This window comes from Myripristis murdjan, chromosome 14, assembly GCF_902150065.1.
Source record: "Myripristis murdjan chromosome 14, fMyrMur1.1, whole genome shotgun sequence".
In the NCBI taxonomy this organism is placed as follows: domain Eukaryota; kingdom Metazoa; phylum Chordata; class Actinopteri; order Holocentriformes; family Holocentridae; genus Myripristis; species Myripristis murdjan.
The window spans coordinates 25,286,114-25,310,580 of record NC_043993.1 but is presented as its reverse complement, the minus strand read 5'-3'; the positions used below and the strand labels follow the sequence as shown (position 1 = coordinate 25,310,580).

Here is a 24,467-nt window from a genome sequence, read left to right as displayed (position 1 = left end):
AGAACCCAGGAGGCTTTTTTTTTTTTTGTTTGAGTTCTACTTTAGTATTTTTATGGGAATGGTCATTTTTAAAACTACAATGATATACACTACTCACAAAAAGTTAGGGATATTCGGCTTTTGGGTGAAATTTCAGGATGAACCTAAAATGCATTATAACCTTTACAGGTGAACTTAATGTGACCTTCTGTAAACTTTTGAATGCACATGTCCAACTGTTCAATGTTTCAGTACTTTTTGCACAAGTTGCTGTTCTCTAACAAGGAGTTTAACGGCAAAATTCACATCAGGTGTTTGATGCTCCAGCTCATCGAGGTCGTATCATTAGGGAACGGCTGCTGGAGACTGGGGTACCTCAAATGGAGTGGCCTGCACTTTCTCCAGACCTGAATCCCATAGAAAACCTATGGGATCAGCTGAGTCGCCATGTAGAGGCTCGGAGCTCTGTACCCCAGAACCTCAATGTCCTGAGGGCCGCCCTTCAAGAAGAGTGGGATGCCATGCCTCAGCAGACAATAAGTCGACTTGTGAACAGCATGAGACGTCGTTGTCAAGCTGTAATTGATGCTCAAGGGCACATGACAAGTTATTGAAACTGACATTTTTTGTTGTGGTATATCCACCACTGTTGTTGGCTTTTGTTTCAAGAAATTGTTTGAGATGAGGAAATCACCAGTGTATGCTTCTACTTAAATGCCCTACTTTCATGATATAATATCACTGTAGCGTGAACATTTTATATTTTCCATAAATTTCACCCAAAAGCCAAATATCCCTAACTTTTTGTGAGTAGTGTAAGTGCAGATCAGATATTTTGTATATGTTTGCATGTTTGCAACAGGCATTGCAACAAGTTGTAATACAAACAATAATCATAAATGATTTAAAAAAATGTATGAACATACATTTTTCATCACGAACACTGCTGGAACGACTCGGTTTGATGCTGCACAAATGAAATGCACAAGCAGATGCAACAGCAATTGAATTCAGACCATTTAGCTCAGAATAATCCCAAAGAGGGCTCAGGGTTTCGTCTTAACTATTTTCAATTTCTGAATTTCCTGCTTCAAAGATTTCTAATAAGATGTTTAGTGAACTCAGTGAACTCCTGAACCGGGAGGGAAAATCAGGTAATCAAGGGAATGAACGTTATTTTCTGCATTGGTAGTCGAATCTCCAGAGATATCACAATGTCAGTCCTTGCAGCTTTTTGCCTGGCCAGTGCTCTTGGCAGTGGCCAACTTGTGAAGTTATGTTGACAGTGTGGTGGGACTTGAAGTGTGTTACAAAGTTGTTTTGTTGTCGGCCAAGTGAGGCAAATCCAATGCAGTGAAGCACTAGGGCAACAATCAGTGACTGGAGTGTAAAAGAACCCCATATGTGTTTGACTGACACAGTCTCACAGTAGTTACAGGCAGACATACGGAAATAAACAAATGAGGAAATAGTTTCTTGTCAGCGCACAGACTTTCTCATTTACTTTCAGATTACATGCATTTATTATTGTATTTAATATTGAATAGATTTATCACATTTATACATTTATCACAATTATGACCACTCCTTTCCTCCATACTTCAACATCTTGTTGTTGTCTTATATTTAATGTACAATAATCACCTTAATACAAACATATGATGGGATAGTTTGCGCTGGATTAGTGCAATACAGTTCATTGTTTTAATTTTCTTGCCATTGTCTCACTTAAGTTAGAATTATTTCACATGAATAAAAAAATGGCATACGTTCTCATATCGGTCTTGATCCTGGCTGACCCAGAGCCTTTGTAGCAGTTAAAATGCAGTGTCTATTGACAGTAGGGCGAAGGCATGATTGGCTTTGATTAAAATGTGTTGGTAGACAGATGGCTGCTACGCTACACTACGCTTGAAATCCATCGGGTTGTGATTAGACTATCAAATAGTTACTGTACGTGCATATATTACACAGTATCCATGTTAAATCAGCGTCTATAGCTGTTATTAACATTGAATTGAGCTATCTAGTGCAAAGAAATTCGGAATAGGGTTATTGAATGTATGCTGTTTATAGTTTCCTTGTGTCACTGCTGAGGATGTGACTGACTTGGGTTGAGTTGGCAACACCTCTCACAGATCAGATATTTACTAACACGGCCAGCTTAGCAGCTTTGTTCATTATACAGCTTGTGTAACTGTTGTAAATGTTTGACTACTTTATAGCTAAAAATATAGGCTGTGGTTGAGGTTATAATGAGCTGTGAAAGCATTTTCTAAACTTTTGTGTGATAATTATGATTGCCAAGGCGTGGCATTTCCTATTTATCTAATTACGCACGATGCTTACCTCTCATACTGTGTAGTCCTGCTCTGCACTCTCAATACAGGAGCATTTTAATTCAGCAGAGAGGTACCGTATAGCAGGGCAGAATGCAGCTTGGGCTGCTTAGTGCTTGTGCAGCAGAATGAAGCTCAGTGTCACTGCGAATTATAAATATATATTTTGTTTATTTATTTATTTCCTCTAACCTTCTGGTGCCTTCTACTATCACGGGCCCAGCAGCTCTTCATGCCTGTGTGTTAATCTGACCCAGTCTACTTCAGCAGACCATATTTTGTTTTTCAATTACCCTCAGACAGCACTTTGTTCACCCCACCATGACCAATTTACAAGCTCACTCTGTCTTTAAGCAATATCCTTCAAAATGCAAACAGCTCATTATCTATTATTAATTCTGTACGGGTAGATTTTTGTTCAACACACTGATGTAAATCTGTAAGACACCAGACTGTAGCAGCATTAGCGGCATTGACCAAAGTTGGATAAATAATTTATCCAAAATGTAAAATGTGCTTTAAAGCTTCATACCGCTCTTGTCATCCTTTAGCATAAACTGTACAAAACTTCCCCAGTGAATATGCCAGTGGCTTGTGACACAGAGATGATGATGAGTTGAAAATTAATTGTTCTGTTTCATGGACACAGGAGGGCAGAACGCAAGTGAAAGCTGGTATGATGAACACATCCCAGCTGGTATGAACAGCACAGATGTAATTACTAAAATGTGCTGCACCAGTAAATATCTCAGTTAAATGCCAAGAACTCCCTACATGTATAATTTGTGGCCAGTGCTGTTTTCCTGGGCTACTGGATTTATTGAAATTGAATATACTGTAATGCATACATCATTTATAAACCTACCTGGCAGAAACGCATTTCCAAGAAGTAGCAATAAAAACACACTTCCAGAAAATCTAATACAGGTGCGGGGCAGAGAGTGATACAAATAAAAGAAAAGCCACTGCACCCCGAAAATCACAGTCTCAAAATCATCATCATTTCAAAACAGAAACTGGACCTAAAATAAATTTAAACATAATGTTTTGTTTTTGTGCTTAAAGGAATATACCCTAGGGCTCAGAATAATGTGTATATCAGTGCTGCTGGAATTAAACAAACAAACAAACAAACAAACAAAAACGTAGAACTAATTTTCAGCCCTCATAACCCTGAATAGGTTGAAGAGGGTAGAGAAAATGAATACGATACATGCATTTTGCATTCAAACGTCTTTGACCATATCTAATGCAAAACGGATTCTGTGAAGTAACATGAGTTTATAGCAGTACATTTATTCAAACCTACTGAGATAAATGTTAATAAAGGTTTCATGCCAGAAAAAGAGAAGTTAGTTAGTGAACTGCTGGACTGTCGTGCCCCAATTCATGGCTTCACAAAACAACTGCAAAATAATTACTTTTAATGAGCTTTGCCCTGAGTATGTTTACTATTCTTAAAAATCCACTCGCTGCTTTTCAGATCAAGTTCATGTCCTTCTGTCACATGTCCCCTCTCTTGCCTGCTCCTGCCTTTTCTACTTTACACCATCAAATTAAACAGAAATGCCAATGAATTGTCTTTGAAAAAGGTTACCAAGGTAACAGAGCATTTGTCACTCTTCTTATTTTACAGAATAACCACTACTGCTGCTTGCATGATGGACTTGAGGAGGTACCCTCTTGACGAGCAGAACTGCACCCTGGAAATTGAAAGCTGTGAGTAATGCAAACTAATCTAATCTTGACACGCCTTGCGTCATTCATAAACCAACCCCCATGCCTGCCATGCTTTAACTTACAGCTGCCCTCTGCGGCGTCTTAGCATGAACGTCAGAAAGACTTTTTTTTATCAGTTACCACTGACGTAAACTTACAGCATATCTCTGAATTTTACAGGCAATCACAATTTTGATTGTAGAAGATATTATGTGTATGTTCACAGGGTATATGTGCTCTTAGGCGATCATTTACATCATTTAAATAAGTAATTTGTAGAACTATTGGCATCCTCACCCCGGTGAGTCATTTGTTATACATGCGTTAACTCCAAAGCCAATGACTTCCTTTGACAAATGAAAAAATTCAAAGCGTGTGGTGATAGGTATTGATTACTATTTCCTCAGCCTGACAGATGGACAGGGCCACCTGGACCTTTGAAGGGCAAAAGGAAAATTGAATTTTGGGGGCCTTCACCTGACATTCGCCATGGCTGTGAACCCATAAATCACATAGTCCTAATGCATTGACTAAATCAATATAGTTTCATATTTGCTCACATTCACCACGTTTATCTCCAATGGTCATTTTTAAACCGCAATTTGTGAGTGTTTGCAGCATGTGACTCCTGTTCCTGTGCCTCACACAAAACTCATAGTATCTTAACCCTCTGGAAGCACCACAATGACCTTGGATATCATTGTTTTAAATAAGTTTATTAGCAAAAATGTAAAATCAGTAAGGAGTCTGGTAGAGACAGGCTTGATCCACTATGTGGACAAAAGTATTGGGTCACCTACACATTACACCTACAGGAGCTTTTATGACATCCCATTCTAAATCCATAGGTATTAACATGGAGTTGGTCCCCTCTTTGCAGCTAGAACAGCTTCCAGTCTTCTGGGAAGGCTTTCTAGATTTTGGAGTGTGTCTGTGGGAATTTTTGTCAATTCATCCAGAAGAGCTTTTGTGAGGTCAGGCACTGATGTTGGATGAGAGGGCCTGGATTGCAATCTCTGTTCTAGTTCATCCCAGAGGTGTTTGGGGTTGATGTCAGGGCTCTGTGCAGGCCAGTCAAGTTCTTCCACACCAAACTCAGCTAGCCATGCCTTTATGGAGCTGCTTTGTGCACTGGGGCACAGTCATGCTGGAACAGAAAAGGGCCTTCCCCAAACTGTTTCCACAAAGTTGGAAGCAGAGAATGTCCAAAATGTCTTGGTAAGCTGAAGCATTAAGATTTCCCTTCACTGGAACTAAGGGACCGAGGCCGACCAGAAAAAAACAAGCCCATAGCATTATCCCTCCTCCCCCAAACTTTACAGTTGGCACAGTGTAATCAGGCAGGTAATGTTCTCCTGGCATTCACCAAACCCAGGCTTGTCCATCAGACTGCCAGAGAAGCATGATTCATCACTCCACAGAACACATTTCCACGGCTCCAGAGTCCAGTGGCGGCGTGTTTTACACCGCTCCATCTGACACTTGGCATTGTGATTGGTGATGTAAGGCCTACATGCTGCTGTTCAGCCATGTAAACCCATGCCATGAAGCTCCTGGCGCACAGTTTTCATGCTGAAGTTAATGCCAGAGGAGGTTTGGAGCTCTGCAGTTACTGAGTCAGCAGAGTGTTGGTAACTTTTACGCACTAGGTACCTCAACACTAAGCAACCTCGCTCTGTAACTTTACATGGTCTGCCACCTGGTGGCTGAATTGCTGTGGTTCCTAAACACTTCCACTTTGCAATAATACCACTTACAATTAATCGTGGAATATCTAGGAGGGAAGAAATTTCACAAACTGACATTTTGCAATGGTGGCATCCTATCACATTACTGTTACAGTACCAAGCTCGAATTTAGAGAGCTCTTTAGACCAACCCATTCTTTCGCAAACGTTTGTAAAGGCAGACTAGGTGCTTAATTTTATACACTTGTGCCAACAGAACTGAATAAAACACCTGAATTCAGTGATTAAGAACTGTGGCCCAATACTTTTGTGCATATAGTGTATGATCTTAGATTAGGCTTTTTTTTTTATACATGCAGTGCATTTTTTTGCACAGGGAAAATGCCGACACTGCACATAGATGCTGAGGCTGAGTTTTATTACAGCTACCATTATAGAGAAATGTGGCTTTCATTCAACCGTTACCGATATGTGCACTGCCTGGAAGGTTTTCATCAAATAGGTACACATACATATAAATTATAAATGAGGAAGATAGGAAAAATTACCAACTTAAGGCTCTGGCTATCTCCCTGTTTAGCTGGCATAAAGAAGTGATCTAAGGCTAGAGCACGACTTTGAACGGTCTGATTGAGTCGCTGAACGTACTCTTTAAAAAATGAAAGTGATGTTGCTCTTTGTGTTATTGAACTCTACGTGAATTATTACCAAGCCATTCAAACTGTGACATGATATTAAACAATATAACTTAAGTGAATATGAAATAAAATGCTCCATGTCCAGCGTTTCCTCTATAAATTTCTTTGTGGTGGGTGGTGAAGAACTGTTGATCCAGGGTTGGGGGATGGGGTGGGATTGATTGCATAGGATTGACTCTCAAAAATATAAAACAAACTCTTTTTACAGAATGGTTGGCAACCCTACTTTTTGATATATATATATTTTAATCTAAATAAATTTAGATCAATATAAAATTATCATATTTTGCCCAGTGGTGGGTGGCCCTGTCCCAGTAGTGGGTGAGGCAATCATCACTGCTCATGATAGGGGAAACGTTTATCCATTTTTCAAGGGCTTTAATTAAGATAAATCATGTCCTGGAGAATCATATTCTAGTGTTATAATTAAAAATTGTATTTGCTTGATCATTTTCATTGATCACTCCATCAATCAGCAAAGCTGTTCAATATACCAGATATTAGTTGTTGTTGTTCCTCATGATTAAACTGCAGAGTTTTCACCCTTTGGGCATCGGAAGAAATGAAATATGGATACACCGTGAACTAAAAGTTGCAAGAATATCTGCTATTTATACACATGGGATGCTCTGTTCTGCTGGGAATAGAGCATATTAGCCATCAATTTGATTGATTAAGGACCAGCAGGTTGCTTAAATTTCATGGACAATGTCACATTTCCTTACCTCTTAACCTCAGCAAGAGATTTAAAGGTAATGAATCCCGGTCCCTCTGTGAGCGTAATGTCATCCAGGTTTGGGACTTGGGTAGTGGAATGTGAAATGTAGCAACACTTCCCTGACTGAGAAATGGCTCTGCAGTGAATGAATAAACTATCCCATTGACATAAATCTGCTGCTGAGGTTAAAGTTAATTCGACTGCCAGTTATTCTGTACCTCTTGAGAAGGCGCGGTTGAATTATACGAAGTGACACATGTTAATGAATATTCATGCGTTACTTATGTTCGAAATGCATACAGCGTTACAGCTCCATAAGAATCTGGACAGCAGAGCATATGAAGCCGAACATGGAGCAGAGCCACACTTATTTGGGAGTCTGGACGGGAATGTCTATCATTCAAGGATGCCCCAGTTTGTTGCAGTGCTACCCTCCATGCTGAATGGCTGTACCTGGGCAAGTGGCCATGTTCTGGCAGAAATGTTACCCAGAAAATCCCCCAAAACTGCTCCCCTCCCATGCTTGGCTGCACAGCTTCTATGTGACAAATCAAACCAAACCAAAGAATTGGTTTGATAAGTTACAGTACTGATATTAGGTCAAAATGACTGAAAAACAGAGATGAGCAGGCAGCAGAGGAAGAGAATGTTGCCAAGTGTGGCCACCAGCAAAAATTAATTCTCTATTCTGAGAGGAGATTCTGCCCCAAAGCAGGATAATGTGCTGCACAAATTTTTAGTGAGTAAAGACAAAGGCATGCTGGGTTGTCTAACCCTGCATGCATCGGGTTAGCTAGATTTTTTTTTTTTTTTTTTTTTTTTTTTTTTTTTTGGGTGGGGGGTTTCTAGAGTAGGCATGAGGAAGATGAATGAGTGACGGGGCGTGAGTTTGTGCAGTCTCATTTTGCTTTGCTCTGCTCACAAAACTGTGAGCTGGATAGCAACACACATCATTATGTTTTGGCTTCATATGTGAATTGATGGCATGAAAGCTCAGATTATCTTTTTTGATTTGAGAGTATTCACTACACCAAAAATACTGCATCTGTTTTTTACAGAGAAGATTAAGATTATATTCATAAATTTCCAGATGTGGTCACAGATTCTTACAATGCAATCACCTCTAGAAGTCTGATCACCACCTACACCAATCAAAAGACTTTTTTCATGTTTTCTGAGGTTGTTGAGGCCTGATTGACTTTGAGTCAAATAGAATACATGTAAATAATTTTTTGATTTGTCCACTCAGTACGCTGCTACAAGAGAGCTTAAAAACAAGCATGGTTAACCGTTCATGGCTGTTTCTGCTGTATTAATTTTGCCACTGCCCTTACACTCCTCATGTCTTTATTTTGCTCTCCACTCCTCTGCCAATTCCCCCTGGCCCCGACACAGATGGATATACCACAGATGACATAGTGTTCTTCTGGCAAGGAGGGAACAACGCTGTGACGGGGGTTGACAAGTTAGAGTTACCTCAGTTCTCCATTGTGGACATCCGCTTGGTGTCCAGGGAAGTCAGGTTTACTACAGGTAAGACCTTCACTCGTGAAACCTAACTGAGCCGAATGTGTCCATTACATCACTAAATTATTTTGAATATACCTGCTCGATAAATCATATCATCTGTGTGTGTCTCTCCCAGCTATGACTGTGGGCATTATTAAACACATCATTGCTAGTGTTGGGAACATTATTATACTGTGGCTAGGTAGAAAGAGAATTTGCTTATTCAGTGGAGCAGATTGAAGCTGGTTACTGGCACACAGGCCGTTTAGAGGAGGTGGACTTGCATGCAAAATAGCAAATGCTACTGAAGTATCAAGCTTAGGCTGACCTGCTAGCTCTATTTCTCAGTAACTGAGTTAAACTTGTGCATTGATTCAGTTATAATAGCCTTTTCATCCATTGTGAGAGGAATTAAAGGTGAACTACGATGACCCCTTTAGACTCAACTCAAATGTGGGATAAGCATGAAATTCAAAGGTTGAGTCAGCATGGTTCTCACTGCCCGCCTGACTCACTGATAAATAACATGCTTATTTCTCATGTTTTATCAGTTGAGTCTAAACACTTTGTTATTTCAAATGACCCTCGATTTTGTATAGTGCACCTTTGAAACATTTTAATTATGCTACTTTTCAAAGAGAATCAGGATTACTTTAATAACCATTGCTAATGTCCAAGAATTAAACTTTCTGACTAAAACATATTAACAAATACAGCTCAAGTTGATTCACAAAGGAGTAGTGCACCACAGACTTTGGGTAATAGAATATACAAATCATTGCAGGGTCGCAGTTAAGTGATAATACAGTATTCGAATAGGTGGATTTCACTGACAGCATCATAGCACTATTTATGCAGTGATTAGGTTAGGCATTAGGAGGTTTGCCCCAAACACAAGAGCTTACAAAGCCATATAAAACAACAAAAGCAGTGCACTAGCAATTCAGAAAAAAAGGCTTTGTGTGCATGTACTGGTAATCTCATTTGTTCTCGACCTCTGTATCCCATAAGCAACTTCGCAGCTTCAGGAGGGTAATTCCCATGTTTCAGTTGGGTGTAATTTATTAACATTTAGTGATGTTGCCGCCATTAATCCGGGATGTATTTGTGTGTTCTTGTTCATTTGTCTCAGACTTGATGAAACATGTGTGCTAAGGTATCGATTGATTAAAAGATTTACAGGATCCCAGAGATGATGAGGTCATTTGTCATTCTGTGTTCCTCATAGGAGATGGCCTTTTAGATTAAAACCATCACACTTACCGTAAAGCTCTTTTCTATTGTGATGCATTTGGCATACAAAAGCACTAGTTAGAGCTGGATATAACAATTTACTGTATATATGTGGCAATTCAGCTTGTTTTCATGGGTGTACATATATCACTGTAGCTTAAGTTCACAGTCCCGGTCCTGAGGGTGTGTGTTGCTTTTTTTGCATCAACATCTTATTGTTATGGTTGTTTGAATTGCACTGTATTCAACAGACTAGTTAATGTCCTGCCATAGCCGACTGACTTTTTCCTTTCAAAATGTACATTGACTTATTGCACCTCACAACCGCTTATATTTTCCTTAAGTATTGTAAAGACATGTATGCCTGTTCCGCACCTTTTTAAATGCCCTTTTGCTAATGTTTAGAGGACAGAGAAAGTGCTAAAGAAAAGCAGAGCAGCTCTCTGTGACAATTCTCAAAGGGATGCTGGAGCTGCCTGCTGAGATAGGGGGTTGCAGAAAAATCTGCCGTGTTTGCGACTTTCTGCCATGTTTAATTGGAATCGAACTTGTCCCTGGAAAGGAATCCATCGCTTTGGGGAAATTAAGTGCTCGATCTGAACAAATGGAGAAATGACTACCCCGCGTGTTGTCAAAGTGCAGACTTTGGAACTCTTTAAGTTGTGCCAACATTTCCCCCTTCTCTCATTTTTACTGATGTGTTTTCTCTGCCCTCCTCTTTCCCAATCCATCACTCCATCCTCTCTCCTTTAAGGTTCATATCCAAGGCTGTCGCTGAGTTTCAGGATTAAGAGGAACATTGGCTATTTCATCCTGCAGACATATATGCCCTCCATCTTGATCACCATCCTCTCCTGGGTCTCCTTCTGGATCAATTATGATGCCTCTGCAGCTCGGGTAGCCCTGGGTAAGGCACAGCCACCACCGTATTGTTGAACTTCACAGTGTTCCCAAAGAATACAATGAGCAAAGTTGCCTCATTATCTCAACTTACATTTTCAGGCACATAATAACCCAATTATCACCTTTACTTTTCTTACAATTTCATTAAGCAGTTTTCATTTCTAGGGTCAATACTCCTGCTTTTGTTATTACTAACAGGATGTGTGAATCAGGTACCCATAGGCTACAAGCAACATTTATTATTTCCATTTGTTTGTATTGCCCCTATGGAACTGTGGTTATGGTTTCCATAAGCCAGGCATGAGGACTGATTGTAATCACTGAAAGTAACTGTAAACTTTGTCCAACAAGTTGAAGATATAGAGCGATGAGTCTTGTTCCCATCCCGTTACTCTCTTGAGAAATACTTGCTCATGTTGTAATGTGTATGTCCAAACAGCCAGTAAATAATGCAACTACTGTCATGTTGCTCTACAAAATTCAGTTTAGGAAGACGCAGTGTCTATGTCTACTCTCCGTAAACATTATATTATTCATTTGAATCAGTTATAGACTGTCACATGACCACAGTGGTCAGTGAAGCTCTCACTAGTGACCCTCCCTGTTATGTTGCCTTCTCTAGTCTGAATTACTGTGTCTGGCTCCTCTGCTGCCACTAGGAACGTCACTGGCACAGAATTCACTTTGAGATCCATTCAGGACCATAATTCACATATATTTCATACCATTCATATAAGACTACTCTGTAGTGATGATGGAGGAGGATTTTGGGGCCTTGAAGTTTCCCTGAATTCCAAATGTGATCCCAAAACACATACAAACTTATAGCAATTTATAACAATGGCCAAGATCTCAAAAGTCCTGTCATCAATTTGGCTATTCTTTTCATCTAAATACTGTATTTATGCCTGATATGTGCAACAACATTGCCTCACTTTTACCAGTCCAAAATTTAAAAAAAATAATTCCAAATACTGCGAACATTTCTCTAAAAATGTTATTCATGGCCCTCTTGCTTTTGGATAAGCAGCGCGAATGGCAGACGCACTGTAAAACAGGAGCTTGTCTTGGAATTATTTTGTGAATTTGCTTTCAGTTTGTTGCCTGGCTAGTTAAACAAGAAACAAACAACCAGGTCTCACAGAAAAACGTGAAATGGTCATGACTTTCTTAACAACACATTACGTTGTGTTGCTGTGGAATAGATAAACTTATGTGCCAGCATCACAGAAAAAATGCCAATGCTGATATAAGCAAGAAACAAACTCTGGTCTCACCTCAAAGTGGATTCAAACTCAGGCCAACTTGAAAGTTACATTGATTGACCCGACCACATCAACCTCCTGACATGCACTTTTTCACGACTTGAGATTTGTGTCCAACATGTCTCAGGGTCCTAATTTGCATTGGCATTATTTCAGTGGTGCCAATATTTTTATCCATTGCGTGACACCACCACGTAGTGCATTGTTAAGAAAGTCACGGTCATTTCATGTTTTTCTGTGAGACCAGTGTGTAAGTTTATATATTCAACAGGCTAAATTTTAGACATATGGAGACAAGGTACAAGTGGAAAATCAGTATATTTCCTTGTTAATGTCAGTGGAGAATGCAGACTCCAGCTGTTTTTATGTAACAACCTTCCTCACAAGAAGTTTGTAAACCATGTGAACTTTCCAAGGTTTTAGCGTTCTCCACCTGAAGGTCTTTTGATAAAAAAAAAAAAAAAAGCATAGCCCAGCTAATGAGTAGATTAGTTGTTGATTTTGAAGATGAAATGCCTAGTTACCATGTGTAACGGTGTGTGTGTCTCACCGGGTGTCATTTCTTTCTGTTTGTGCTGTACTTAGGTGTGACAACGGTGCTTACCATGACAACAATTAACACCCACCTTAGGGAGACTCTCCCAAAGATCCCGTATGTGAAAGCCATCGACGTCTACCTCATGGGCTGTTTTGTGTTTGTGTTCCTGGCCCTGCTTGAATATGCCTTTGTAAATTACGTGTTCTTTGGCCGGGGCCCCCAGCAACAGAAGAAAATCAATGAGAGGCTGAACAAAGCCAACAATGAGCGCCCAAGATACGAAGAGAGGCGCCTGAGGGAACAGGTTTGCATCTTCATCTGCTGCCTCGCTCTTCCACTCTTCTTCTCTATTGTCAATCAGAGTTTGAGTGTAAAACAACTGTGTTTTTCATATCAAATTCAGCCTAGCTTTGGTCATTTTACTCAAAGACTGACATGTATAGTCCCTATAGTAATCTTCCAGAAGCATACTGACACCACCACAGCCAAATATGCATTCACCAACCATCATCCATTGCTTTTCCCTCAAGCACTGACTGCTTTTTATTGAGCATAGCCGTTTTCATTGAGATAGCAATTCATCTAGCTCAACAGTGGTGTAAACATTCTCATTTCTTATTTAGATTGTTGTCTACGTTTATGCTCTAGGCTTCATTCATTCTCACTCTGCTACCTTGTTTTTTTAATTTATTTATTAATTTTTTTAGCATGCATTTGCCAGCTTTCACTTAATTGGACAAAACATCAAAATACAGCAGAGGGCACTGAAAAATGTTCAATGGTACAAGCTAAAGTGGTCAGACTGAATGAAGCCCCCTGTTTTTGTGTGTGAAGTATGAAATGCTGTGCTTACTCAGAGTTGTTCCTGTTAACTTTGTCTTATGCATTGTGTAATTTTTAGAAAATGTGCTTATTTGCCAGTATTTTATAGGCGTTTTAATGTTCTCTTCATTTTTCTTTCACATTGCAAGGACTCCATTTCCGTGCCGTTTCAAACCAACACCTTCAGGTCATTTACACAGCGAAGAAATCTGTATCTCGAGGAACAAAGAAAAGTTGGGGTACATGTATTTAGAAATCATATGAGCTGTAGGACAGCGGTCACATTAAAGCCAGATGACTAGGTTGTTCATTTTAATTGTATTGCAAGTGAAAATAACACTATTAGATGTCTGTAAAAAAAAAAAAAAAGAAAGAAAAAGAAAGAAGATGTGAGTTAACTATTTAGAAATCTCTGTGGCATGCAAGAAATTACATTCCATATCATCCCTGCATTTTGCTTTAGCTTGAAAGCTTTGGGGTGGGAAGGTTTACTGTAAGTTTCAGTGGTAAGGGGACTTTGGGGCTCTTGCAAGACACTTTGTTCATCCCTGACGTCCAGTGTCTTTCCTCTCTCCTCATAGGTGGACGCTTATGGAAACATCCTCCTCACTACACTGGAGATGAATAATGAAGTGATGCCTTCTGATGTAGGAAGTAGCGTCAGTGACTCTCGGAATTCGGTCATGTCCTTCGACAGCTCCGGGGTCCAATTCAGGAAGCCCATGGCACCCCGAGACGGTTTCAGCCACCACTCGCTGGACCGGAGCGCCATGCGGAGCCGGGCCAACTGTCGGCTACGACGACGCTCATCCAAGCTCAAGTTGAAAATCCCAAATCTGGCCGACGTTAGCACCATTGACAAGTGGTCCCGGGTCATTTTCCCTATCACCTTTGGATTTTTCAACCTAATCTACTGGTTGTACTATGTGAATTGATGTGCATCCCACTAGGAATCATGGGCCATATTTTGAGAGCACATTAAATTGGCTTTGATACAGTTCCAAAATATGTATACACATATACAAATTGAACATATGTATATGCATATTTCTATATATTATATTTATATATACACGTGTGAAATCTGAAGGACCTTTCTGCTGTACAAAGTATTAATAGGATGACTTGAATGTTTAAGAATAATTGTGAGAGAAGAATTTCAAGGCTTTGAGTTTCTTTTTCCTCCTGAAACAAACAAACAAACAACATGAGATCCCACCAGGGGTTTTTGGAACTAAAGACTGCATGATATTTTTGCTAAAAAAAAAAAAAAAAAAGAAAGAAAAAAGAAAAGAAAAAAAGGAAAAAAAGAAAGTGAAAGCTCTTGAGAGAGAAAAGATGTCTCAGAGTCCCATTGACTTTTTATTGATACTTATTGTAATCAAAATCCTCTACTGCAGCTCATGAAATCAGTGGTGGCTTGTCTGTTCAGGCATCAGCTGAGTGAGATCCTTGACACCCCCCCACACCCCATTACCCATGGATAACATGCACGGAAATCTCCGGTTCTACTATGTACAGCAACCTTGTTTGGATTATGTGTTGTTCCTTGGGTTTTTTGAAGTGGTATCGTTCTCTTTATCAGACATCAGCTCTGGCCTAATGGTCTCCATTAGATGGCCTTGTGGATGGGATGTTAGACCACTGCGTTCCTGCCCAGAGTTGCAACGCAAACTTCTATTCCTTTCTCTTCTCATGTTATTTTTAGAACACATCCTTGGGGGGTCTTTTTCATTATGGTTAAAACAAATGCTGATTATTGTAGATATGATTTTGTCTTGAAAAATACTGTGATTTCGGAGAGTGTCAGAACATGTTCTAGAGCTAGGGCATTATTAGATAAAGAGTCAAAGGTATGCATTACTCATTTTGATTGTTTAAAAAGTGAGACATATTCTGTACATTTCATCATTCGGTATTCTCTTTGGCATAGCTTCAAAGAATACTTGTGCTGTTTATTTCCTCCTATTGATTCACATGCTCTTTAGATGCAGTACTCATCAACATCATATCCTGCTTTGTGGCTGGTGACAGGAAAAAAGGGGGGTGGGGGTGGGGGGGTGCTTTCATGATGGATTTGAAATTACTCCACAGTGAAGATGTAAGGACATGTGTATTGAAAAGAGTCAACATATCCGCCCACAGTTTGACCAGTTGTCATGCAGTTTCTCTCAGTTAAGACTTGAATAGTGGAGTTCTGAAGATTATTTGATCGGGACAGTGATTTGGTAGTCCAGGTAGAACATGGGAGAGAGGGGCTCAACTTTTCACACGCAAACCAATCCCATCCCACAGATTCTGTCTTTGAGGTTTACAGACTTTAATATCCTTAAGGATCAGTACCATCAGTGTAATAATCAGGAGCGATACAGTACGGCTTTGGAACAAAAGAAGATGTGTGATAAATAGCCATTAATTGAAATGACAACCAAAAGGCCTATAATCCATATACATCATCTTTCTGTTTTGCTCTTCCAGACACTGCATTCCCAGTGCTCAGGTTCATTCATAACAAAAAAAAAGTATTATTCTCTGCGAGGTTGATACCCTGTAGGAACTTGCAAATCTGTTTTAGGATACGAGTTTAAAGCAGACCATTCAGAGACGAACATGCAAGGGGTTCCTCTTTTCAGACTAGCTTGCTTCGATTTAACAAGCAAAATAATGTGTAGTATCCAAACATTTGAGTCAATCTGTTGGAGTGGACGCAGGACGCAGTCTTCAAATAGCAGAGTTTAAGAGTTAAAGATGGAGGCAGAGCATCAGAGATGGCAATGATAGAGGGAAGGGGCCCCAGAGGACATTCTTGGACAGAGGGAAGAGGGAAGAGGAAAAGGCTGTGTCCTTTCATGCTTATTTGGGGCGGCTGAAGTGCAGATCTCACTGAGGGCCTCCCCTGAGCTCCAGCATCTTCTTTCCTCGATGTGTTCTTCACCTCAGTCTCCACTTGACAAGCATATACAGGATCTACTGGGAGTGTCATGCTCCCGGCTGGGTCATTATAATAGGACTGAAGTAGTATTGTGCTAAGATATAGAATGAAGCATGGCAGACAGAGGGATGAAGAAAGAGGAACTGTCACGTATTCAAACACATGGGGAACAGCTGAGGGGCTACAGGAGGGACTGTGGGATAATAAGATGAAGATGGTAAAGGAGGAGGAACAATTTCATAAATTTGTTCCCTTTTTGAGCGGAGGATGTGTACTCAGTGCTTTCAAAAACAAAACAAAAAAAAGCTGATCAGTGGCCACTTTGTCTCTTTAAGTCGTCGTAAAGTTCCTACACAGATGTGTTCCAACCAGTGATCGCAGATAATAATAGTCAATAATCTTAAAAACATGGCTAAAATTGCTTCATGGTACATGACCGCTGACATATCAAGTATTGTGTGGGTTTTCATAAGGTGCTATATGAAGGTTAGCTGTGGTTAAAATGGATACATTGACTTGTGGAATAACTTTGTATGCTTTATGTGTTCCTTGATGTGAACCCGGATGCCATGGCATCAGTTGTTTGAATGCTGTAGGTTGTCACACCATGTTTAAGAATGGCTAATACCAGTTTGAATTCTGAATATGAATTTGTGTGCTGTGTACATTACATTTCTCACAGGTAGAGCTGAAAGCAATCGTCCTCTGAGACACTCCAACATGAACATGTTTTAACAGAACCTTCTAATAGAAGATAGCAGACGCCAGTCTAGTCATTGCTAGATTTGGTTCTCTTTTTGCCATTTGCTTTTCTACAATCAGATGAAGAATACATCTTGATTGGCTTTCCATAGATCAGTAGTTGGAATTTAACACTGCATGGGTTGGAGAAGCATTTGTGATCTTGACCGATAATAACTGGCGTCTAAACCAGGAATATTCCAGGCACTTTTGTGTATTTCAGATGTAAGGTGTTGATTAACAGTGTGCCTGCAAATTCACATTCACATTTCAGCTTACCTTGCCCTGTAGCACTGTTTGATTAATTAAAAGTAAAGGAAAAAAGAAAGAAGTTTTCTGAGAATGCAACATCATTCTGGTTCTGTACTGGTCTGGACCACAACAGCTTGTCAAACTGTTCAAAGGCAATATGATGGATCTTTATTGAGAATCAAGTCAGACTATGAGGCCAGAGGATAAAACTTGCTCCATTGCAAGAAGAGCACATTCAGCGTGTAAAAATGTGAGACATAAGGCAACCATAAATGTTATTTTAACTAAAACAGTGGGATTTGTTTGACCAGAGGGAAGCCTACAATCCATCTATTATGTGGTTCACTGAAACGCACTAACATTTTGTAACTCAAATTAAATATCAGAAAAAACAAGTATAAATTTCTCATTCAGGTTAGCTTATTCCCAGAAATTAATATATAAATGCCTAATCAAGTATTATTTTGGAAGTATTAGATGCATAACTTCAATTAATTCCCAAAAACACATACACAAGAGAAACATTAGCAGCCCTTGCATGCTTGCAGTAAATATATTCACAACTCATTTCACTCAAAACATGTATTACCTGCTTTTTGGACATGGAATTGGCACATTCATCCCAAAAGCTGTGAGGATTTTATTTTCTATGCTTTACTTTAAAGATTTTTGCTTATACAAGAGTGAAAATACATTTCTTTTGACACATATGTTCAAGGAGTAGAGGAGGAGAAAAAAACTGTTGAACTGATTTCAATGTGAATTTTCTTGCCTCTAGTGTATATGTGTAATTACATGTGAATTGTACTGTAAATATGATATCTTTCACTTAATAGTTCTTAATGCATGAACAAAAACATGGCAGTTCGTAATACCAGCTAGCCTCACTGCTAATGGCATGGACAGCTTCTCTAGCATTGGCATACTTCTGCAAACGAAACCTCTAAAAAATGAAACACAAGAAATACATGGTGTGAACGAAATAATGGAAACATCAACACAGGGTCCTCGCACAGTGAAGATGTTTCGACTCGCTCTGTAGAGGTGTCCGCCACTTTTGTCAGTCATTTCTGAGCATGGCGTTGGTTCACCTTTACCCTCACGGATCCTCATGGTTATCACAAAAATTTGTGCCCTGATTCACTCTCTCCGATTGGGGTGGCGTCCTCCAGGTTGAAACTCCCACTTTTGCAGGCCGACGTTGTTCATTCAAAGGTTAGAAAAACATACTGTTGCAGCAGGCATCAAGCATGGCTTCCCCATTCACATACAAAGTAATCTGAGGCTTTGTGTTTGTATTTAAAGAGTGACTCGACACCAGCAGAAAACCTCTGCTGCGCTGCCCTCTAGGGGTTGAAACTTTCAGACATTGGCACTTTGGCCACACCCAATCATTGATGTCGCAGCAGGCACTTTGCCACTGACAGCTGCTAAAAATACCTGCTGCCACACCATTGATTGGGTGTGGCCACAAATACAACATGCCTGAAAGTGTCAACCTCTAGGGGGCAGTGTGAATTAGTGTTGTGTTACCCTTTAAAGGCAGTGCCTCATACTGTTTAGCGCAGCCATCAACAAAGCACTGACTCATCCCTGCATTGCCATTCTTTGCCATGAATTTAAAGAGTGCATATTGTCTAAAAGAATCAAAGAATTTACCTAAATAAGTACATGATGATGCAGCACCACCAATAAAGTGATAATGTAGAGGTTGGCTGGCAATCAGAGGGTCAATTATAGGTTTCCTACTCTGCCTCAGCAAAAATTATCAATATACCCTTGAGCAAGGCAATTAGTTACCCCAGTGGAGCTGCTTAATTTCCAGCAGTTGATAAATAAGTCGAACTGTGTGAATATCGCTAAAAAGATCACATGTTCAACTTTCTCCTGGATAAATGGAGGAAATACAAAGAGTAGACTACCTTTATTTTCATTGTCATGCAAAGCGAAATAATAGAAATGATGCTGCCACCAGTAGTTCAACTATAAACCATACACTTTTTGCCTCTTGGTTTCATTTCTCTCCTTTGCCTCTGTATGAAACAAGAGTGTTGTAGCATATTTCAGGTGTTGTAGTGACCTTTGGCAGCTTTTCCAGGCTGGGCTCTAATGTGGTGATAGTCACGAGCCATGCTATTCTATAACATCATTAGTACAGATTTCATACAGGTGGATGTTTTGTGCCTTCATGTCAGGGCGTTTCAGCCTGGATTACACCACTCCCAGTCAGAAACGATATGCATAATGGGATGAAAATAAACACACACACACACACACACAACTGTTATGTTAATTAAGAGCACTGAGGTTGGCCTCTGATGGGAAGCTGAACCACAACCATGCGAAGAAAATCTCATCCACCTCGCACCAGTACAGAGACGACGACTCCTCACTGCTGGGAGGAAGTTTGTTGGCGTCTTTGTTATTTTGTATACCTTGTAGGTTTTGTTTTGCATGACCTAAGTTTTGAAAGGTTTATTTTCATATTTTTCTATTCCACACCATCAGTTTCATCTCCACAGCCAGGAAAAAGAAAGATCCAGTGTTTACATGCTAAAATTGCACTTGTTTTACAGCCAGCTCAATAAATCTTATGAAACAAACTGTACGTAAAACTGGAGGAAAAACATAAACGTAGGAAGGTACATGATATGATTCATGTGAATCATGAATATGTACCTCTCTTAAATGTAGTTACTGTAAATCACACAATTTGGATTAGATGCACAAAGTGCATGCTGTAGTTTTATCAGGTTCAGCATAAGCATTAACATCAATCGCCCTTCAACTACAAAGGATGTAAAGGATGCTCACCAGTAGCATCTGAACGTAAGCCATGTGATTGCACACTGAGTGGGTGTTCCCTGCATTTTCTCTTTAATAAGTTGCCTCTGGTTATGGTCTGTTGTCTATTACTGTATGATGATACTTGCAAGAAGCTGTGCTGATTCCCAGTTATACATCAGTATACCTCCCTCTTTGAAAGAGCCTTTACCAGGGAGAATATATCTGTTAAACCAGTAGGTAAGAAAGATATTCCAGTACTTTCAAATTGAAAAAAAAGAAAAAAAAAAGGAAAGAAAAACACAAGACCAACAGCCCATTTATTTTTAAATATGAATTAGTTAATTATTTTATTCATTATATGTTCATTTCTGATTTATTGTATTTGTTGCATTTGTTATGGATTGTTATTCTTACTGTTGTTGTTGTTTTATCATAAGAAGGAAATGTAATTCATCTGATATACTGGCACTGGAAGAAAAATGCATTTGGTTTTTGTACTGTAATTGTTTTGTTCACATTGGGCGCTTATTTAATTCAGTTGTTTAATAAGGTGTTTGATTTCATTTGGAGTATCAGTACTCATGGAATCAACATTTGTGTAGTATGAAGTTGTATTTTTTTTGTCAGTGCAAATTAATGTTATAGTGTCAATCAGCTTTTTTAGGTGTTTGAACAAAATGTGTTTTTTACAAATACAAGGTGTTAAAGTATGTGGTATAAAAAGGGTTATCATTCAAACAACAGACTTTTTACAAATAAAGGCTTATACAGTAACGAATGCTAATGTCTTTTCATTTGCCCTTTGAGGACTAATATACCACATTGTTTCATTTGACTTCTTATTAATTTATTTTCACATATTAGTCCCCAAAAGGTAAATAGCATACAATGTTGCAAAATAAGAGGATAAAATCAGGTATTTACCATTGCTATTCCAGGTTGTTGTCAGAGCTCTCACCTCTTAGTTGGTGTCTTGCTTTTGATAAGGACTGTTGGATATGAAAACAGTCCGATAACAAATTTAAGAAAAAATCAAGTGTCTTCTTTTAATTTGATTACAAAACATTGCGCGTTTATGAGAATATACCTCCTTTCATACCCTATTTCCTGAATAAAGACGCAAAGTGACTCCTGCTGAATTTGCCCCTTTTTCAATTCAGGCACTATTAATTAGGAATTGTTTGCATTGTTGGCAAATCTAAAATGAGCAACAACAACAACAACAAAAGAGATACAACAGCACAGGCGAGACAGTATAGCTCTGTGGTCCATCTGGGGGTAGTTTGAAGTTTACACCTGCTTAGTATGAAATGATTCAGTTTGTCAGAAGGATGGGTGAGGTTGAAACCATTTGTTGAGCTCTTTCATCCACTGTGGTGAGAATATGCAGAATATAGGCTGTGGTCCAGGACATTAAGCTATATATAAAGACGCATTCGTTTTCTTGGGATGTGTTTTTTTTCCCCCTGTGGATGTATTCTGGTCTCCAGCTGCGGTGAAGGTTTAGGTAGTGAATGTGACAAGAACAGAGGACATGCATCATTATCACTAAACCTTGAAAAAGACATTTGATAGATATTGACACGTTGCACACAGATTGTATGGAAACACACAGAGCAGTCACGATCCACCGAGACATTATAAACATATTCCACACACTCCGTTCCACTGGGGAGGAAACGGTGTGCTGTCATTCAGAGCACTTCATCAGCTATCTACATAGATTCAGAGATTTGGAGGTTTTTTGGCCCTTGGCAAAAAAAATCTCTCCCATGCAACACAACAACCTGATTAAATTATCTTAAATTAATGGCAACATCCACCAGAGTATCCAGTTACTTTTTTTTGTTGTATTCTAATGGCCTTCATTAGTCCTCAGTTTCAGTCTTGAGTGATTCATGAGAGGTGACTGTCATGGACACTAATACGTCATCATCAGGAGCGCAACCCGGGGCCTCGTGTATAAATGGTACACACGCACGTCTTGCAATGCAACATTTGGGGTTCAAACTATGAAAAGCAAAACAACTGAACAATTCCAATTTAAAAGAGGTGTAGTGGATATCGATATTTAGGCTGCAACTTGGCTACAAAAGCGTTTAAAAATGAAAGCGTAGTACAGTGCACGCGTGTGACTTGAACTACATCTTCTGCAACAGGACACATAAGACACATAACCCGCATGTATGAACTGCTCTGGTGCTGATGCTTGATATTAACAGCTGGGAGCACATTATTTCAACATGTGACAATTTTTTTATTGCTTGGTATAAAACGGCACTCTACACAGCCACAGAGAGTCAAGGCATATCTGCAACATTTAAGTGAAGTCTTGCTGGAGGTGGGAAATCGCAAAAACAAAGATCCACAGTGTGTTCTCCGCACCACGAGCTTGCATGCTGTTGCAGGGATTTGTATGTGGGATTTTAGTGAAGCTGAACAGTCAAAGCAGACGAATGAAATGTAGGCTGCGTCATGTACCTGCTTTTCCACCTTTGTATGTCTGCTCAGACTAGCATCATTTACCGTAGTTATTATATCACTTTTAAATGAGATCCAATGAGTTTTATGGTGACCACCTAAGGGCTGGAAATATTGCTTCAACACGCATTGGGCTGACAAGAGTCCAAGAGCCAGCAGATAAAATTGAATAAAAGCATGATTTATTGCCTTAGAACTCCTGGCTCCCATAAGCGACATGCAGTTTGAATACTATTTAATTCTGATGTTCCTGCATAAAAGTGCAAAACACTTTATCATTCCTTGCAACTTCTGTTCAGAAGGGTATAAGATGTAATGATTAATGATTAAGCTGTTTAATACAAAGAATTAAGCTCTAACATTTGCAGCAACATTGAAATCAGTTGAATTCAAAGATTTGGAAATATAAGAGACTAATGGAAGATTTTGGAAAGAAAGTGCACGACATGGTCCTGCTTATATTTTTGCATTTGATGGTGAGAAGCACCATCTCCTGTCATTACACCTTTTAATTTTTCAGGTCCATAATGTTTGTTATTACATTGCAATGGAAAAATCTATCTTTTTGTGGACGTTTTAAAGTTAAGCGACCTCTAGTGGTAGCAAACGTTGACTGATGCTTGGTAAACTTAACCCTGACCTTTTCCTAATCTTAACCGTTCCGACAAACCTTTCCCTAAGCTTAACTACAATCTTTTCCTAACCTTAACCAAATATTGTTCCATTGGATCGTATTAGAGGGTTGAAACAAATAACCTATGTGGTTGTATGGATTGGAGGACTTGTTGGCTTTGTTGGTTGTTACAGTATATGCTCTCTCTTGTCTGACTGACTGATGATTGCATGAGTTGAATGAGAATTTTTTTTTTACCACTAAGCAGGCAATTATTTCACGTTCAAATATTTGAGATATTTCTACAACAATGTGGTGCTAATCATAGGGTTTGGCAGGATACCAGTGTTACGCTTGCTGGATCCAGTATATATATAATTTATCTCAATAACTTTGCACACTGGTAGTTTCGTTTTTTACAATCGGAGTATGAATATGCGTTTTCACATGTGCGCATTTTGGATTGCTAATAATGCTCTTCGAAGCGATTGTTCATGGTTCTCACATGAAATTAGGACATAAAGAATATCATTAGGACATGATTAATTTTGTATTCTCTTACTACAAAAGGTGTGATCAAAACAAGAAACTAAAAGGAATAAAAAGACAACGGGAATGTACAGCATTATTAAAAGCGGCAAAATTATCCAATATAAATCCTCTAAACTAAAATTTTGAATCATCTGGTTTGGTAGATGCTGTATATAAATTACTTTCCTGTTTATGACACCATAATAAAAAGCAAATTTGGTTGCCAACAGCTACAGTGTATAGCGACTGTCAGCCGTACTCATGCAAAACAGCCGCACAGCCTGTTAAAAGTAATAGCTACAGCCGACCTTTCTCTTGTTTTTCCCCCGTTCCCTTTTTCTGCTCCATATCAGTTCTTTTTTAAGACATAGCTATTTAGCTATAAATGATGCATAGGGGCAAGAAAAAGGCATGCAGCGGCGCAGTTAAGAGGAGAGAGAGTAATTTTCTAAATTTCCAGTGTGTACTTATGTACCACTGAATATTACACAAACAGATGTTTTCTCTTTGTATGCTGATACTATGCAGTCAGCTATAAACATGTTGTCTAGGACATGCGCTATTAAAAACAAATAACAAACTAATAAGATAAAAAAAAAAAAAAAAAACATCATTTAATCCTATTTAAATGGAATTTTGGAAAGTCTGTGAGCAGTAAGTAAGCAAAAGAGACTAAAAAAAATCAACATGGCATACAACTTATACTTAAATAAGGACACA

The 24,467-nt window shown here is 39.2% G+C and overlaps 1 protein-coding gene across 1 annotated transcript in view; it reads left to right on the top strand.

Annotated features, from left to right (window-relative positions):
• Positions 1-14,597, top strand: part of gabrb4 (gamma-aminobutyric acid type A receptor subunit beta4) — a 78,622-nt gene extending 64,025 nt beyond the window's left edge. Inside the window, exons 5-10 of the mRNA XM_030068768.1 lie at positions 3,955-4,037; positions 8,536-8,673; positions 10,637-10,789; positions 12,636-12,892; positions 13,560-13,649; positions 13,992-14,597. Of these exons, the coding sequence (XP_029924628.1) occupies positions 3,955-4,037; positions 8,536-8,673; positions 10,637-10,789; positions 12,636-12,892; positions 13,560-13,649; positions 13,992-14,345 (1,075 nt within the window). The 3' untranslated portion in view covers positions 14,346-14,597. The remainder of the gene's footprint in view (positions 1-3,954; positions 4,038-8,535; positions 8,674-10,636; positions 10,790-12,635; positions 12,893-13,559; positions 13,650-13,991) is intronic.
• Positions 14,598-24,467: the final 9,870 nt, after the last annotated feature.